The 18,897-nt window shown below is 38.9% G+C and overlaps 2 protein-coding genes across 2 annotated transcripts in view; one reads left to right on the forward strand and one right to left on the reverse strand.

Moving 5' to 3' along the window:
• Positions 1–9,438, reverse strand: part of supt5h (SPT5 homolog, DSIF elongation factor subunit) — a 42,929-nt gene extending 33,491 nt beyond the window's left edge. Inside the window, exons 1-4 of the mRNA XM_042413381.1 lie at positions 9,304–9,438; positions 9,007–9,111; positions 7,661–7,817; positions 7,418–7,486 (exon numbers count right to left, since the gene is read on the reverse strand). Of these exons, the coding sequence (XP_042269315.1) occupies positions 7,418–7,486; positions 7,661–7,817; positions 9,007–9,093 (313 nt within the window). The 5' untranslated portion in view covers positions 9,094–9,111; positions 9,304–9,438. The remainder of the gene's footprint in view (positions 1–7,417; positions 7,487–7,660; positions 7,818–9,006; positions 9,112–9,303) is intronic.
• Positions 9,439–10,336: 898 nt separating this feature from the next.
• On the forward strand, positions 10,337–11,048 carry triap1 (TP53 regulated inhibitor of apoptosis 1). Its single transcript, XM_042414284.1, has one exon. It carries the CDS (start codon positions 10,464–10,466, stop codon positions 10,686–10,688), a length of 225 nt encoding a protein of 74 aa, XP_042270218.1. The 5' UTR covers positions 10,337–10,463; the 3' UTR covers positions 10,689–11,048.
• The last annotated feature ends 7,849 nt before the right edge of the window (positions 11,049–18,897 follow it).

Consider the following 18,897-nt stretch of genomic DNA (forward strand, 5'->3'; position numbering starts at 1 on the left):
GAGCAGGAGGAGGAAGATTACAGACAAGCAGAGAGACGCAGTAAAAGGAGTTAAAAGGAATAACGGAAGAAAATGCCAAGAAATCAGAAACAAAAAAAAAAGGAAGAAAATGAACAGTGGAGCAGATACAGAGGAAAATGAAGAACAGGAACAAGAAGATTGTGGACAAGAAAGAGGCGTCGAGAGGAGGGAAGAAGAAACAACAACAACAACAACAAACAAACAAAAAAAAGGGATTAAAGAGGGGGAGGGGAAAAAGGAGGATGAGGAGGGTGAGAGGTAAAGACAGAAGCCAAAAGACACAGTCATCAGGGCAGTCAGGCAGCAGCAACACAAAGCATGATGGGAGAAAAAAAAACAACAACAGAAAAAACAAACAGATTAATGGTGACGGTACAGCACAGAGAAAGCATGGAGGCCAGTGAGGGTTTCAATGTGGTTTCAGGCGACAAGACAGTAGAAACAAAACCAAACTGGCGCTAAATGCTGTCCGACAACACGATAGAACGCTCACAGAAACTCCAGATCTGTAAGACTGTAATGTTTGTACATACGGCATGTGTGCTGCTGTTTTCTGGTACCTACTTCCTTTGTTGGAGGTGTATTTTGAAAGAAGGCTGAACAGTCCACATTTAGCAAAGTACAGTCCATGTTTATGTAATTTTACCTGCGGTCAGGAGCCCAAAATGAACATTAAAGCTGTTTTTTCTTGCTGTAATCATTCCTCTTGTTCATACTGACCATTAGAAGATCCCTTCATAATACACTTACAATGGAAGTGATGGAGGACAAAATGTATTTGAAAGTTTATCTTCAGCGTCCAAATGAGTCAAATCAAGTAAACAGAGCACAAAAAGTAAGGAAATCTGTGTTTGGTAGATTATTTCTTTGTTGTAACAATGCCTTAATAACTCTTATATCGTTGGAAAGCCTGTTTATTTCCCTTTTTAAATGGTGCCACGTTTGTAAGGAACGTGCATTTGTGGGATGAGCAGCAGAGCTGAGTATGCGGGTTACGCCCATGAAAAATTTGCCAAATCTTCTCTGATTTGGGAAATAAACAAGCTTTCCAACAGTTTAAGATTTGTTGCAGAGAAGCATCGTTACAACAAAGAAATAATCTACCAAACACATATTTCCTTACTTTTTGTGCTATGTTTCGATATCTTTCAACGTCACAATCTTTTTAGTGCCATAGTCCCTTTTTTTTTTGTTACTATACTTCCACCTGCAGCTCAACAGTCCGAGGAAACACAAAGAGGGAATTTGATGCTAAAAAAAAAGACTGTAAATGTGTCAGATATCCACTTGATATGACTAACTCAGACTGCTGAAGCTGAATATAAGCTTCACATCAACTTTTAAATGCATTGAAAGCACATTTGAAGGATCTTTTAATATCCAGTATGAACAGGAGGAATGATTACAGCGAGGAAAAACCTCTGGTTTTGGTGTGTTAATGTTTCGTCATGACCGGGCGTATGAATCAGAGTAAATAAACCGATAAAGTGGAAACTATTAGTGCTGCCTCAAAGATACTAACTAATGATGTGCTACTGTTGACCAATGTTAACAACGGTGCATGTGTGAGGTGTCAGCAGCTGGTTAGACCAACAAGCCTTTACTCACCATTACAGCAATAATAGAACAGATTTCCATCAACATCCGGACACACAACACGCACCAGCTTTGATTTTGTTTCTACTACGTTTCTGCCTGTAGTGATGCTATGCATTACCATGTGCCACAGAAAAAGCTTCAATCACATTCGTTAGTTCAGAGAAATAAAAAAAAAAACAAAAAACAAACATGACAGTCTTCTACCAGGCAGCAGGGTCGGGCAAATGGTCACACTTGGTTCTCTGAAGGTGGAATTACTTACCACATATCCAGATTAACGAACACTTACAGTTCTTCTATTTAATATCAAACCTCTGACACTCCACTTCCTGTATTTTTATTCTTGTGGCTACATTCAGACTACACTTCACAAAACAATCAATCATCTTATCTGGTTTAATCCAACGACAAAGAAAAAAAAAAAGAGATAAATCTCACTTTAAAGTGTCTGAACATTTGTTATAAAGATGTGTGTAGCATTTTAACTTTAATAAGAACAATGATTTGTAGATACTGGGATTAAAAAAAAAACGGAATGAACTTCCATGGCCAATTAAATGTCATAATAAAAGATAAATACTGTTGCTGTTCAAGGAGCCAATAATGGATTTGCCCTCTGTGCTTCCTCCTGTTAGGCTACACACTCACAAATACAGCTGTGCTGAGATGAGGTGGGGGTTAATACATTCTGACATATAAAAAAAAAGTATAAACAGCGATATGGATTTCATTCAATGGATGAAACTGATATCCCATTCAGTTTATAGGAGTACACATGGATATAAAAAAAAATGAAGATCAGAGCAGAAGAGTATCTGAAGTAGAATTACCGTTAACTGAAGAGGACATGCATGACAGAGAGGAACACCAATAAGACAGAGAGAGTTCAGTCAGACAACACTGATGTACAGAATACAGCTCAACCTCAAGCTATACAGGCTTTCTACCTACAGCAGCTCTACACTGCACTGAAGTCTGCACAACCTCAAATCACCTTCCAGACTTTTAGGTACAAAAACACAGTTTGATAACAGGATAATGCTCTACAGCAGTATATTACCCAACATGCCACACCAAGAGAATGAGTGATTGTTCTTCCTTGATTAGGTCATATGTATTTATCTGAAACTCGAGGGCTTTGCTGCTGCCCAACATCTGTCTTTGTAACATCATCTTAGTCGAGGGATTTTCAAACAACCCTGCCTGCAGATGACCAGATCCGCTGAGTGTGGTCCACAGGTCTAAGTTACTGTGTTCATTTGTCTTTAGAGCTCAGCGACAGAAACAAATTTGAAATATATTCTGTAAACCGGCAGAAATTTTCTAAACGACCTTTCTCAGATCAAATGTGATGATTTATTTCCTTCCTGACACTCCAAACATTTTTAAACCATTTATAGAGGAACTTATTCATAATACTGTAAGTGGTCTGACAAACGTTTGGTCATTTATTTATTTTTGAGTCACTCGCCCACATAGATCTGCTCAAACACGCAGAAGAATATCGGTGATGATGGATAAATGACACTTTCATTTTTCATTTCATTAGTCTCATGACTGTACCATGCTTCAAGAACATCAAAAAGGCTTCTCACACAACTTCCTCTGCTTTTTTTTTTTGTTTTTGTTTCCTGCTTTAGCTTCGCTGCCGTTTAAATTTCATATCGCAGATTAATGGACCTTATCAAGCCGTGAGACGCAGTCTGACCTGAAGTGACCCGCACTGTATAAATTAACAAACAGGCGGTTCACATCAGGACTTTTTGACTGCTGCTGCTAAAAAAAAAAAAAGAATCTTTATCTGTGTGCTGATGTGTGATGAATGATCCTTTCAGACTGTTCACAGTCTACAAGTCATGTACACTTGACTTCATTGTTTGCCAAAGAACACTTCAGATGTTTAGATGCTGACTGGTTTCTAATCTCTGTAATTACATTTTACGATACTGAATTGAACTGAAACTTCTGGGAAACAGCTTGAGACTATTATTCCAAGCTGCTCGGAAGACTTAAATGCACGTTTAAAAAAGATAAAACAAACAAACAGAATGGTTTGGTGAGGTACAGGCCTCAGTAAACAAGACAAAACATGCAAAGAAAAAACAGAATAGTTTTTTTTTTTAATTGGAGGATCAGGATCCAACCGATGATAGCTTGTGACTGAGATTAAGTGGTTTTAATAGCTCTTCTAAATATTTATTAAGTTCCACCATAAAACACACACACACACGAGTTCAGATCGTTTCAGCCAAACCACTGATGAGTTTTATTCTAGTCTCTGAGATCTTTCAAAACATCGGAGATTAACGGAATTTAATTTTTTTGGTGAATGTAGGTCTGTAAAAACATATCATCTCCCACACAGATATCGACTGTCCTATCGACTCCCATACAGAGAGGAGAGAAAATATGACCTTTATTTATTTAATTAACTATTTCATAAATCATTTGAAATATATCCAACATTAAATGCCCACATGATACCGGACTTATTTGATACTTTACTTTGAGAATTATTAAACATGTTTTATTACAAAACCTTTTTTTTTTTTTTTAAACTGAATAAAAAGACGCCAAAGTTCTCAAATGTTGAAAGTGTCTGAAACACGAGCAACCGTACAAGAACTCTACTGGAATAAAAGAGTCTAAAATCTGCTAATTTAAAGCAGGAACTTCCTGATATAAGAAGAAGAAAACAAGATTCTCAACATCAGCTTTCAGTACTTGAGTGGTTGATACTCTTTGTTACAGACGAGGTTCAACACTGAACTCAAGAAACCAAATGACGTTTTACTTAATCAGCTCCTAAACAATTAATCAAACATCAACACTGATCAGTATGCTGTGCCGCCGCCGCCGCCACAGTACACTATCAAACAAGACTATTATCATTATTACATTATATTGCTGTATTGTTATTATTATCATTATTATCATTATTATAATAATTATTGACGCTCTCACTTTCTCTTTCCTCCCCTCCTCTCTCTCTCTCTCTCCTTTTCTCACTTTCATTCACTCACCCCCCCCCCCCCTTCCCCTTTCCCACAATCAATCCATATTGCTTAGTTGCTTTCTACATTTACTACCTTTTTCATTGTAATATGATGTTGTCATTGCTGTTGTTTGTCATTATTTTTGTTTGTCTATCTGCTTGATTTGTCTTTTTTGTTTGTTTGTTTTGTTTCCACTATGTCTTGTCAACAGTATCACCAATTAAAAAAAAAAACTGATCAATCTTTTATGGATTAACTCATCGGGTGACTGATTGACTGTCGGATCCTTTCAGCTTTACACTGAGTTCTCTGCTACTGTTAATATTTATTTATGGATATAAACTTTACTAATCTCAATCACTTATATCATCTTTGGGATTTTTTTTCCAATTACTTTTCAATTCAATTCATATTTTTATTTAAGATGACATTAAAAGATAAAGAGACTGTAGAGAAACGCTCACTGAAAACGTGACTGTTGTCTTGTTTGTGGGTTTAGCTTCTGATAACTGGTTCCATTTTGGATCCAGTTGCGGGTGAAATACCTGAATTCCTGTTTAGCTTTTGAGTTTCAAAGTTTCACATCGTCCTCGCTCTTTGTCATTGGTAAAGAAAAATATGCAGGCAGCAGCTGCTAAATTCTAAACAGCTGGTTATATCAGAGATGTGTCGCTATCAGATTTTAATGCTACAATTATCTTATGTTGTATGTAAAAATGTCACGGTAAACGGTATCATAAAGATAATCGACAACGTTTCAGGAAATCCTACTATTAGTGCTAAATTACCGTTAAATGACTTCAGACCACGATCACATCTGATATCATTCACTGAACAGCATCTGCACGGTTTAAAGCACTTTTATTAGACTCAACATAAAAAAACAACATCAAAAACAGTTAAATACTGTTGACAGTTGACTGGAAGCTACTTTAAAGAGGCCATATTATACCCTTTTTACACAGGTTATCACATTTCCCCGAGGTCTTAATAAAATCTGCCTGATGTGCTTTGATCAAAACATCACAAGGATGCAGAACCACATCCTGTCTGAACAGCCCGGCTCAGAGCGGCCGGTTTGAGAGCCACTTCACCCCCTTCTCTCTTCTGCAGGCTGTGCCGGTCGTTATGGCGACTACTGAGCGAGAACACGGATGGCGGAGAAAACACAGCGGTGCAGCAAACACACCGAATGCCTCTTGTTACTTGTGTGATTTTTAACACGCGATCATTTGTGTTTATTCGCCACCAAACAGCCAGCGAGCAACAGCCAGCGAGCAACAGCAGGCACCAACCAGCACAGTGATGTTACTGAAGCTCAGCCTCAACGAACCCAAAATAAACTTAGATTTTGCTGTGATTTAATTACAATAAACAGAACAAACGGATATCGAAATAACTACATCATGATGCTGATTTGTAAAAAGTCTTGCTTTGTCAGATCTGTCCGCAAGACGACTAGCAAACAACTTTTACAATACTTGTTTTTTTGTTTTTTTAATGGAGTTCAGATCGATCAGGGCTATGCTAACATCGTAGCCGCTCCACCCAAACTCAAAATCATATAAACTCACCAGCATTTAAGATGTTTATTACTGATGACAGCAGCTGAGGTTGTGTGTGACTCCAGCGTTAGCTTAGCTCCAGTTAAGCTGAGAAGTGAAATTCAAGATAAATCCACTTAATCCCAAAAAGTATAAAAAAAATAATAAACCCCTCCTGCTGATAAACAGCTCTGGATCAGAGAAGAATCAAGTATTTATTCCTCCAGAAGATGAGACAGCGAAAAAAACATGGTGGACCTCCGGAAATTTAGTGGGTGTGGAGACTCAGATAGAGACATGGAGCCCCAAGTGACATAAGAAGGGGCATCAAATCTGAATGTCTTGTTGGATAACAAGAGTATAGAGCAAGTCGGTCCACACCACACCGACTGGGTGCTCTTATTTCACAGTTTGTGTGTTAGTGGGCACATCAGAGACCCAAATATACAGGTATGAACAAGTACTGAAAAGGTGAGTTTTTTTTTTTTTATAATATGGCCCCTTTAAATGCAGCTCAGTTTCTCATAGATTCATATTTTGGAAATTAATGAATTTTTCCTAATATAATTGGTTGATTTCTGGTGTGCAAGAACTTAATCTGCTGGGTGTTAACAGTTATACGTTTTTAAAAAAAGGCAGAGAAATTTGAATATGAAACCAGATATATTGGGCTCTTACAGGCTACTTGTGGCTAAACAAAATAAACCTGCTGGTGTAGACGGGACAGCTGCTGCTCTGTGTTCACGGTTTCCTCTGAAAACGGTCGGCGGTATTGAGCATGTCTCAGAAAATGAAAAATGAAACTGTTTGGCTGTTGGTTAATGTTTCTTCTGTGTCTGAACTCGAGCAGAGACTGTTAGTGGGAGAGGCACCACTCTGTCACGATCCAGCTGCTGTAAGATTCCAGCTGTTAAATCAACATTTCACATCTGCTGTTCACGTTGAAGCTACTGTTCCTGTCACAAAAGAAAATCTCATCTTTTAATTTTAGTCATATTTAACTTAATTCAGTGCGTCATCTGAAAGGATTCAGGCCTTATACTGCGGTGTTATAAAGCCGTTTTTCATCCAGTCAAGCATCACCGCCATGCTGTGTAACATAGTAACTGCTCATACACGTCTGTCAGCACAGTTTTAAGAATTTCCAAAAACCCAAAAAGCCGTCATCTCACGACAGTTTGGATTGTATTTAACTTGACTTTTGACCCACATAATACAGCTCTCTTCATTCCCTCTGAAAAGTTTAAAGATCCTCACCTTTCTCCAGAATATCCTCAGCTCCATCCTCCCACTGATCTTCCTCATCCTCGTACTCATCGTCCACATCTACAGACAGAGAGGAGAGAGACAGATGAATCAGAGACAAGTTTTCAACCTGCGTCAAAGCTCCTTTCATCTGCCGGAAAAGCAACAGAAGTCTGACGGAAAAGAAAATATAACGAGTTCAAAGAAGGATCAACAAGATGAAGCAGAAACAGAAGAAGAGCGGTCTGTTCGTACCGGCTTCGTCGAGGATGAACCCTCCGTGTCGCGGCTTCTTCCTGGGACGGTCGTCATCGTCCTCTTCCTCCTCTTCATCGTACTCCTCCTCATCCTCCAGGTCCTCGCCCTCCTCTTCTGCTACCTTGTCACTTCCCACTGGGCTGTTTCCCTCCTCCTGGTCAGGGAGAGAGACGGTGTTGTGCTTTTAACACATTTCTCCTGCTTTCTTCTTTTTACCCTCAATTTCTGTTATACTTCGCTCTCACCTTAGAGCATTAAACACATCCCTCTAACAAACAGTATATAGACCACAGAGGCTGTAACTATCACTGACAGCAGAAGAACAAAGCTAAGATTGACTGTCCTAATACATTTTTTTTGCATACAATAAACACTGAATTATTTTATGTCTCTTTTTAGCATTTTACAAAATTATGTGGTGGATGGAGTTAAGCTCAGACCTGGGGGTGAAGTTATACTTTAAGTAAAAGTAGCTTACATAAATATTATGAGCTTGATGTAGTTAAAGTATTGCAGTAAAAGTACATAAGTATTATGAGCTTGATGTAGTTAAAGTATTGCAGTAAAAGTAGTGGTTTGGTCCCTCTGACTGATATATTATTATATATGACATCATTAGATTATTAATAGTGAAGCATCAGTGTTAGAGCAGCATGTTACTGTTGTAGCTGCTGGAGGTGGAGCTAGTTTACACTACTTTATATACAGTTAGCTAGTTTAGTCCAGTGGTTCCCAACCTAGGGGTCGGGCCCCTCCAAAGGGTCAGCAGATAAATCTGAGGGGTCGTGAGATGATTAATGGGAGAGGAAAGAAGAAAAAACAAAGTTCTGATACACAAATCGGATCATTTGAACATTTATTGAAATGAAAGCATGTGAGAAGTTTAGAGGGAAAAATCACTATTTGGTGGAGCTGTTAACAACTCATAGACATGTGAAATGTGGCCCCGACTACACACTGCTTTTTGTAAGACGTCAAGAGCCAAAAAGGTTGGAAACCACTGGTTTCATCTTTAACAATGTGTTGTATTTTAAAAGCTTGTTATATTATCCATTGTGTCAAATCTTCATGTGAAAAGTAACTAAAGCTGTTAAATAAATGTAGTGGAGTAGAAAGTACAATATTTCCCTCTGAAATGTAGAAAGTAGCATCACATGGAAATACTCAAGTGAGATACAAGTACATCTATATTGTGCTTAACTACAGTACTTCAATGAATGTATTTAGTTACTTTCCACGGCTGAAAAACACCTGGTTAACGGTCATCCTGACAGTGTTTACCTGCTTTCATCGCGTTGTTGAGCACGGTGGCGGTTAACACGGCTAGTTGGCGATTAGCTTACCTCATTCTCCTCCACTTCCTCTGCCTCTCCATCGCTGCTACGCTCACTCTGGTTGTCAGAAAAGTCGCTGTCGTCGCTGTCAGACATCCTGTAGCTCCGAAGTGACTGCAGCAGCGCCGAGAGAGAAAAAGCACATCACTAAAGTTTGAATCAAACGCAGTTTCACAAGCTAAAGCTAACGCTAACAGTCAGTGAGGCCTAGCACAGCGAGCTAATGTTAGCATGGATGTTACGCTCCAAATATCCACAACAGCTACAATTGAATGCTGCCTGATGGGTTCCGTCGGTGTCACTTACCTATTTTTAACTCCTGCCTCGGTTTATATCTTTCTAGCTGTGAAATAGGAGTAAATATCAGCTTGTTTCGATTACTCCAATATCTCTGACGTCTTCTTTGAGAACCGCGAGATTTCCGAAATCTCGCGCGGGTTCGGATAGCGAGTAGGTCAACAGTGCAGAGGTCTTACTCCACCTCTACCTTTTGTAAATTGCAGATTTCTCATTTTGTGACTACATTTTAAGATCTAAGAGACTTTATTGCCATTTGCACAGGCACAAGGAACATGTAAATTTGATTTCTCGTGCAGTTCACCCAGTCATTAAAAATAAATAAATAAATAAATAAATTTAAAAAATTAAGTTAACTAAAATGAAGAAAGAGTGGCAAGGTCTGAGACATGTTACATTATCTACATTTGTTTACATTAAATTACATTATATTTATATTCATTATTTTCCTCCAAAAGCTCCACATAATGATGCTACTAATAATAACTAATCAATGCTGTTTATGATAATAAAAGCAATTAGTAATTATTATGTATTTCTTGTTGATGTTATCACATAGGTACTTCTTTTATTTTAACTTATATCAATATTTACAAGCAACATTTCAACAAAAACAGTCAGGTGCTGAATCTGTATAAAAATAATCAATCAACTAATCCATTTATAAAATGTATTTATTTATTCATTAAAATTTAAAATTAAAAAACTCAAAACACATTTTGACCAAACTGTACTTTGGGGAGTTTCGTCTTTTTGATTATTTTGTTTTGTATGTTTTATCTATCTATCTATCTATCTATCTATCTATCTATCTAGCAGAATAAATATAATGTTTAACAATAATATTAATTAGAAAACACAGCTTTGGAGCCCATGCTGTCTTTGCTGTTATTTTTCCATCTCGAGTTTTTTTCAGCATCAAACATAAACCACTAAGTTCAGAAAAAAACAAAATCGAGTTTGAGATTCATCTGCGATCACTGAGTGATTCCTCTTCTTAAGACACTATCTTTGATGCGTCGTGACGCCCGTACGTAAACGGCGCACTGAAACCAGCCAATCACATCGCGCGGTTCAAGGAGAGTCACGGAGTGTGCGTCTGTCTGTGAAAACAGTGAATATCGTCCATAAATCGTTTCTCCGCGGAGTATAGGAGTTGTCTGTCGGACATGAACAGCGTCGGAGAGGCTTGCACCGACCTGAAGCGGGAGTACGACCAGTGCTTCAACCGCTGGTTCGCGGAGAAGTTCCTGAAGGGGGACCGGAGCGGAGACCCGTGCACCGAGAGCTTCCGGAGGTACCAGCGCTGCGTGCAGAAGGCCATCAGGGAGAAGGACATCCCGGTAGACGGCGTGGAGTTCATGGGCCCCAACAAGGACAAGCCCGAGAGCTGAGGCACAGACGCGCAGACTGGTTATCAATAAACACGACAAACACCCCGGGAGTGTCTACGAGACCAGTGAGCATGCGCAGAGGCAGAGATGCTGCAACACGCAGTGACGATGAGGAGTGAGGAACACTTTTAACTTTAATAACGGTGGATTTATGGTTTAAAGATCCCCTCCGGACATAAATACTCTGCTTGGAACAACAATATCTCGTATGTTTTTCCACAAAAAAGTATAATTACCACTTTAAAAGCAGCATCTTCTCTCTGATAAAATTTAAGAATCTCTGAATGTGCAAATATTGTTCATTTCTGAAGTTTTCCTGCCTGTAAAGTCCATTCTCAGTGTTTGTGCACTGGAGCAAGTTTCCACATCACACATGTAAGCTGAATATTGGACCAGGATTGGCTCCAAACCATATGTGATGTCACAAATCCTGCTGGTGAGCCCGCCCCTAAAATCCACATTTTCAATGAACCCCGGAGAAACTTTCCACTTCCAGCAGATGAATGTGAAAACAAACAGTTACATATTCTGCACAGAGAAGCTCAAACATGCTGCTGTTGAGACAAGAAGAAAAACATGTTTTTGAGTGGACGGGGGACTTTAACCAGCAACTCCTGGAGCAGCTTTGCTTTTTCAGATCTGATGCTCATATATTTAATTTGTGATCATGATAAATGTAGGCTGCTTGTAGAGCTGAAACAGCTGCTCAATGTGCAGAAAACTGATCAGCAACATCTTTCATAATGGTGCATTTGTTAAAGTCACTTCTGCCTCTCTGGACGTTGGACGTCACCGTAGGGCTCTGGGAAGTTGTGATAACAAGCTCCACATGATGCTACTAATTATAACTTATCAATATTATTTATACTAATAAAAATAAGTAGAAATGATTGTGTATTTCTTTTTGATGTTGAAGGTCAGTTGGAAAGCAGCACTGCTCTGCCACTGTACTGATTTAACTGATTGGTTGGCATTTTTTCTTTAATCTTGTCATTTTCTTTGTAAATTTTTATTTTAAAACATATTTACATGTCTGTTCTCAGTTTCTAATTCAGCGTTTCCCCTATAAATGTGTGATATAAAACGAGCAAGTGCGAGTTGCAGAAAAGTGACGGTGAATGTGAGCGAAGCAGAGGAAAATATGAGCAGTAATTTGTCAATCTGGGAGTAAATGTACAGTACAGATGACAGTGTGTCATTTAATAAATGCTGCAGGCTCTCAAGATCAAGAAAAGTGTCATCTGTTGTTTCCCTAAGTGCTGGAAAAGTGAAGGGGGTTAGCCCCAAAGTTAGCCATAATGAGTTAGCCTAACCAGACCAGGTTCACTTAAGGTGGACTGACCTTTTAAGGAGCACCAGCTATTCAGTTTCACAGTTCAGTGTCGATTGCAGTCGCTCCTAAACAGAGAATGGAGAGATGTCTAGCTGCTGAGTCTCTCCCGAGTTTTGCTCAGTACTAGCATCCCACTGCTACCACAAAGCAGTCAACCTAGGGGAAACACTGTAATTTATTTTCTAGTTCATTTGTTCATTTCAACTGTTTGTGCACATGTGTAAACAAACATGTCAAACTTTCACTGGAGTCTTTTTGTGTTGGTGATTATAAAAAATAAGTTGTTGCTGGCGAGACTGCACTCTGTGTCCTCTGATTAGGTAAGATTGCTTCAGAATATTATCCTGTTGACATCAGAACGTCCCCCTCCTCAGTGTCTCCATGGCTATAAAACATTTAGAGATCATATCTGCTTTGAGGAACACCCTGCACTGTGAAACTCAGAGGACAGGGTGTTGTTTTAGTAAATTTACTAATATGGACTATGCTAATATGACGGTGTCATGAAATACTATAATTCAGCTGTGTATTAAATTAAGTATGGATCACGGGTCAACTATGATCCATTGCAACCCTACAACTGACATCAGCATGCTAACCAGCTACGCCCAGCCTGTCCTGTCTTGTAATACCACTTTGTACTTCAATGGTGACTGTAGCGCTCAGTCTAACATCAGAGCAAGAAAAGGGGCACTGCCCCGAGCATGAATGCATTATGAGAGCTGGATATGGTGCCACCCCTCAGCCTTGCTTCCAATTGGAAAAATACCCCTGCAGCCCAAAAAGCATTTCAAAGTTCAAGTTTTATTTGTGCCAAGTGGGCAATTGGTAGTGCAGCAAGCATAAAAACACATGGCAGAACATAAATATGCCACAGAAACATACAACAGTTTACGTGGACAAGTAGGTATCCACCATAACCCTCTAAGACATCGGCATTCCATGCAAATCATCCATACAAATATAATGTACTGCCCCTCAATATTAATAATTGTCACAGTCTCTGTATCATCATCATCATCATCATCATCATTGTCATCAACACTGAAGTAGTGGGCTAAACAACAACAGCAGCAGTTCCTCTTCCTGCCAACAGCACTAAAGGCTTGAATGGAGATGGATGAAGGAAGTTTTGCAACTGGTTTTTTTTGGCTATAGAGGCACTCAAATGTAAGCCAGATGGTAACAGCTTGTACTCTGAGCTAAAAGGATTCCTTCTGAAGGAATGGTCATGGCTTTATTCATGGCAGATATTCAGTGGGCGTTTCATCCCTAGAAGAAAACCTGGAAGCTAGAAACTTTTCTGGCGTATGCATAAGGGGGGAGTGAGTCTGTGCTTTCTGGTGATATGCTGCCCAATATTTGTTTGGTGCATGTTTCAAGTCTGTCTAAAACAACAGTCAGGAGCCCAAATGAACATTGAAACATGCTTTTATTGCTGTAATAATTTCTCCTGTTAATCATAACCATTAGAAGATATTAATAATAATAATAATAATGCATTTAATGTACTGCACTTTTCATTCGCAGTGAATGAAGTGCTACAGCATTAAAAACACATAACATATGACCATAGACTGTAAAAAATAATTGATGTAGCCACGGTGACATCACCCATTGGTTTGTGGACTCCCACTTTGAAGCCTTGAGTTTGAATTTTGATCATCACCATCTTGGATTTTTGGAGATAGAAGTGACCATATTTGGATGAGGGGGTGGAGCTGACCCTAATGCTAGCTGCTAGCTTGGTTTAGCATGGTGCATTTACAGTCTATGGTTAACTATGATAATGCTAATGCTAATTTTCGCAAGTGCAAAACAGGTTTCAAACCATTAAAACAAAATGTAATTATTGCGAAAAACTGAACATAATAATAATTAGAATCAGGTGTGTTAGAGTAGGGAGATACATCAAACATGCAGGGCAATGGCCCTCCAGGAGCAGGTTTGGTGACCACTGTTATAAGTGGTATGTTTTTTTGTTTTTTTCAAGGCATGTGATTGGGGAATCCTCCATGAGCAGATGGCAAAGCAGCAATACATTAAGCGCCTCTCTGTCTATCTGATGACTGCATCATTGAGGTGAAATGTCCATGGTCAGCCAGAGCCAAGACCATCCTACAGGCAGCAGAGAGTAGGGACTTTTTTCTGGAGTTGGATGAAAAGACTGGTTCCCTGAGACTAAAACAACCTCATGATTACTTGCATCAGATCCAATACAACCTACACTTGACCGGAGTTAATTGTATGAACTCTTGACCTTGTCATCCTGCCAGTGCTCAAAGATCCAACGTGGGCTGTTGACACTGACACTCTGAAAACATTTTATAAGGAGTGTTTCCTTCCAAACAGTGTGTCGCAGTTGTAAGTTAGCCCTCACATACCGTTGAGAGTCCAATACAGTGCTGGAAAGTAACTAAGTACATTTACTCATGAACTGTGCTTAAGTTCAATTTTGAGGTACTTGTACTTTACTTGAGTATTTCCATTTCATGCTACTTTATATTTCCACTCCACTACATTTTAGAGGGAAATATTGTAGGCACAAAAATACAAGAAAACTCCAAGGCACTCTCTTTTAGAACAATTAAAATGCCTTTATTGTCATGGCATGGTCACATAGACTTTTAAAACAAAGCTCTGACGTGTTTCGGCATTGAGCCTTCGTCAGGGAGTCAAACGGAACACCTGCCCTTTTTCTCGTGGTGTTCCACCAATAGAAATCTCCCACTTGAATATGGTGTTGTGGCATTGAGAAGGTGTAGACATATACAAAAAACTCCAGCAGATGACTTCGTTCTGGTCCACAATGTTCATCAAAGCTGAATTAAAGAGCAACAACACAATACAAACATTGGCAATAGTTGTATAAAACTAGACAAAAAGATGTTTACAAAAAAGCAGTCAAATCTAGGTCCTCATTAAGGCCTGGATGTTCAGTAGCCTGTAGTTTGTCAATCCAAAAGGCTTCCCGTTGGTTAAGTTTCCTTTGTCTGTCACCTTTTTGTATGGAAGAAGGGATGTGGTCAATGCCAAAGGCATGTAATGTGGATAAATAGTGTCTAGCCATAGGATAGTTTACATTCCCTGTGTGAATGGCATAGTTAAGCTAGTCTGTCCTGTAAATGTCTTTTAGTTCTTACAATGTAAAAAACTTTGCAACTGGGACATTCTGTCTTCTTATATAACAAATGAAGTTTTACAATGAATGAAATGATTAATGGTGAACTCCTTCTGAGATGTAAAATCCATAAATGTCTAGGACTGTATTACATTTGTGCAGCGGTTACAATGGATCCGTTTGTAAGACCCCTTGGGTTTTGGACCCAACCATGTTTGTTGGGTGTTTGGTTGAAGAATGTGTACCAGTTTATCTGGTAGAGCAGGAAATCTCCTGAATGGAGGGAAATATTGTACTTTCTACTCCACTACATTTATTTAACAGCTTTACTTTTCAGATGAAGATTTGACACAATGGATAATATAACAAAGTTATGTTACATTGTTATGTTCTCCTGTTTTATGTAACAGGACTGTTGTGGGAAATCTTCAGATGGGCCAATAAATCTTCAGGTCACCCACAACTTAGCATTAAACTCAAAACTTACAAAAGAGAGACTCAAAGAAATACACTGGAAGCTGGTAGAGTTCAATGTGAATAGGTTTACTCTGCATAAAGAGCAATACAAAGCAAACCAAGGCCTTGATCGTGGGATAAAGAACACACACATACTTTCAATATCTTGTTGATGTTTTTTCTGAACTGGTGTGGGATGTGGTGCAATATGCTAAATAATTTCAGCCTCTGAATGGAAAACTCCATCTGTATCCTTGCACTGGAGATTAGTCTGTAATTGTTCACGTCCTCCTAGGGGAACTGTGCGTTTACAAGGAAAGACGAGATGTCCAGCAGAACTCTCTGGCAAAATGTCCTGTATTGTGTAGCCTTTGTCTGCCATAACCATATCACCTGGTTTTAGATGTTGGCGAAGTCCACAGTCAGCTGTTATTGCCTTGTCTGAGGAACTCCCACCGCACAGGTCACTGGTGAAGGCAATTACTCCATTGGAAGCAACACCAGTTAGAGCCTTCAGTGTGGTCTGTCCTTTGTACAGGCTGCACAAATAACTCTGTGTGTAAAGCCTCTCTTTTTTGTTAGAGACAACAACCTCGGTGCAGTCAAGCACTATCCTACAGTTTGGAAAGGACTGGAAGCAGTCTGGCAGTGATGTTTGATTCTTGGCTGTTTAAGTTTCATTAAGTTCAGGAAAAATTGATCAATTAGGGGCATAATTTTGACAGTTCAATCAGAATGATATTGTAGCTCAAATTTAGAAAGAAGCACTTCCAAAAACAGAACAGTGGCAGCGTCGGGCAATCCAGTGAAATACTGGACTCTGGCAGGATTGGAGGAAATTTGTCTGAAGGAGAAAGTTGCAAATCATGTTTCTGATTTTTAAAACATCTTGTTACTGTAAAAGAAAACTGAATAACAGGTTATCATTTGATGTATTTCTTCAATATATCATACACGTTTCAGACAGTGTTTAAGTTCAGTTTAGTGTTAGTTTGTGTTTCACACATGTTCTAAATTCTTCTGTGCTATGTCTATTCTAAACTTAGTTCTTTGCTGTGTAAGATGAGGCAGTTGTGTGTCTAACAGTTAAGTTTATTCTGTTATACCCTTACTTGAGCCAGTGATAAGATAACAGTAGTTATGTAGATGTTTATGTGTAAAACTGAAAAGCTTTAGAGGATAGTGTGGTTTGTCCTTAATTTAATATGGTAGTAATGTTATTTTGTGATGCTACTTGGTGCATGCTTATGTATTGTCATATATGGTCGTGAAGAAAGTCTGTTCCTAGGTTAGCTGAACTTTTGACTTATGTTTCTATCTGAGGGTTGGTTGCTGACCTGTAAGGTTAGTAAACATGTCTTCAATTCTGTACGAGCAGTATTTAAGGGACTGGTTAAGTGCCAACCTTTCAGACAAAGAAAAGATAGCTAGGTGGTATCAATCAATCAATTTTTATTTATATAGCGCCATATCACAACAGAAGTCATCTCAAGGCACTTTTCACATAGAGCAGGTCAAGACCGTACTCTTTAATATACAGAGACCCAACAATTCCCCCATGAGCAAGCACTTGGCGACAGCGGTAAGGAAAAACTCCCTTTTAACGGGTAGAAACCTCAAGCAGACCCCGGCTCTTGGTATGTATCTTTGTCTCCAGAACTATGATGCATTATACTTCTGATTGTATTATTTGACTACACTATTTCATAACCTGACAATGCTCTCTTTGTGTGTTTATTGAGTGATCAGCAATTTCCCATTACATTACAGAGATCACATCTGCTTTGAGGAACACCCTGTATTGTGAAACTCAGAGCACAGGGTGTCAGTTTACTGTTTTAGTGAAAACTAAAAACATTCACAGATCTAAAAGTGTAGGTTCACATCAGAAAGTGTTAATGCATGTAACAAATACATGACTTACACACTCTTATCTATGTGCACGACATACAAAATATATATGTCTACAAAGCTGACATGTTAACACTAGGGGTGAAACTGATCACAAAACTCATGGTTCGGATTGTATCATGGATTTGAGTCATGGATCTGATCATTTTTAGGATCAGCAAAAAAAAGGGGGTAGACAAATAAAACTTTGTTTTCTATTATTCTGTAACACACTTACAGCACGAAACAGCAATGAACTTTTGCCCATGGTCTTAAATGAAAACATTCAAGACAAACAACATTTAAGATGTCCAATGTTTAAATAAAATAAAAAAAATAAAAAAATATATGAAATATTCAATGCTCAATTATTGCAGTATGAGGCACGGTAGTGAATGAAACAGCCTCTGTCCACATCATCGAAGCCTGATGATAACTTAGAAACATGAACACACGTCTTGTCCTGCAGCTTGTCGAACGAGCCACCAAACAAACATTCACCGCTAACGTCAGTTAGCAGCTAGATGCTAATTAGCTGCTCAACTGCAGCACATTAAACAGCAGCTAAACATACCTGCAGATGTCACTTCGGACCCGTTAGATGCTGGTTTGATCGTTACCCTTCAAAATCCCTGTTAGCGACATGCTGTCTGCCCATGACTTGTACTTACAGCAGTTTGTTTACTTTGTCTTAAATGAGACTTTAATTTTGCAATTAATCCTCAGTTCATATGCCTGCCGAACTGTGGGGGGTGATCCGTACGGATCACAGATCAACTACGATCAGTTACACCACTAGTTAACACTTGTTATTCTAGTTACTCTAAGCTTATTACTCAATATAAGGCTCAGCTTAAAACAAACTAAAGAAACTGTCAGAAGCAAGCAGCCAGACCTCCTGCACACTCATTCACTAATCATATCAACATCAACAGGTGACTGAACAACCACTCAATTAAAAACAGGATCAATTCCACACGAATGAGTGAGTCCAGACAGCTCACTGTAACTTCAACAAGCAAACTACCTACAGCACATTATATATATATCTCTGCTGCATTCTTTTTAAGGAGATAAATTCACATAACAGCCATATAGAGAGACATTTAACCATCAGAGATTAAATTAGTGACCAAAGAGACAGAGAGAGAGAGAAGCTGTGTCTGGCTCACGTTATCTGATGTCTTCTTCTTTCTATCATGGAGATGAAGTATTCATGTCATAACATTTGGGGCTATTGGTCATCTTGTTTGTTAGTTAACAGAACTTTATGGCTGCTGCTTAACTGGTCTGATATCATTAGCAACAATGACAAACAAGATAAATCTCCTGGTTGTTTCTCTGGTTGCGTCTCTCTCCAGCCGCTCCCTGGCGGTGTCCTGCTGCTGCTGCGCTGCACAGTCCAGATA

The sequence above is a fragment of the Thunnus maccoyii genome, chromosome 6 (genome assembly GCF_910596095.1).
Source record: "Thunnus maccoyii chromosome 6, fThuMac1.1, whole genome shotgun sequence".
Lineage (NCBI taxonomy): Eukaryota > Metazoa > Chordata > Actinopteri > Scombriformes > Scombridae > Thunnus > Thunnus maccoyii.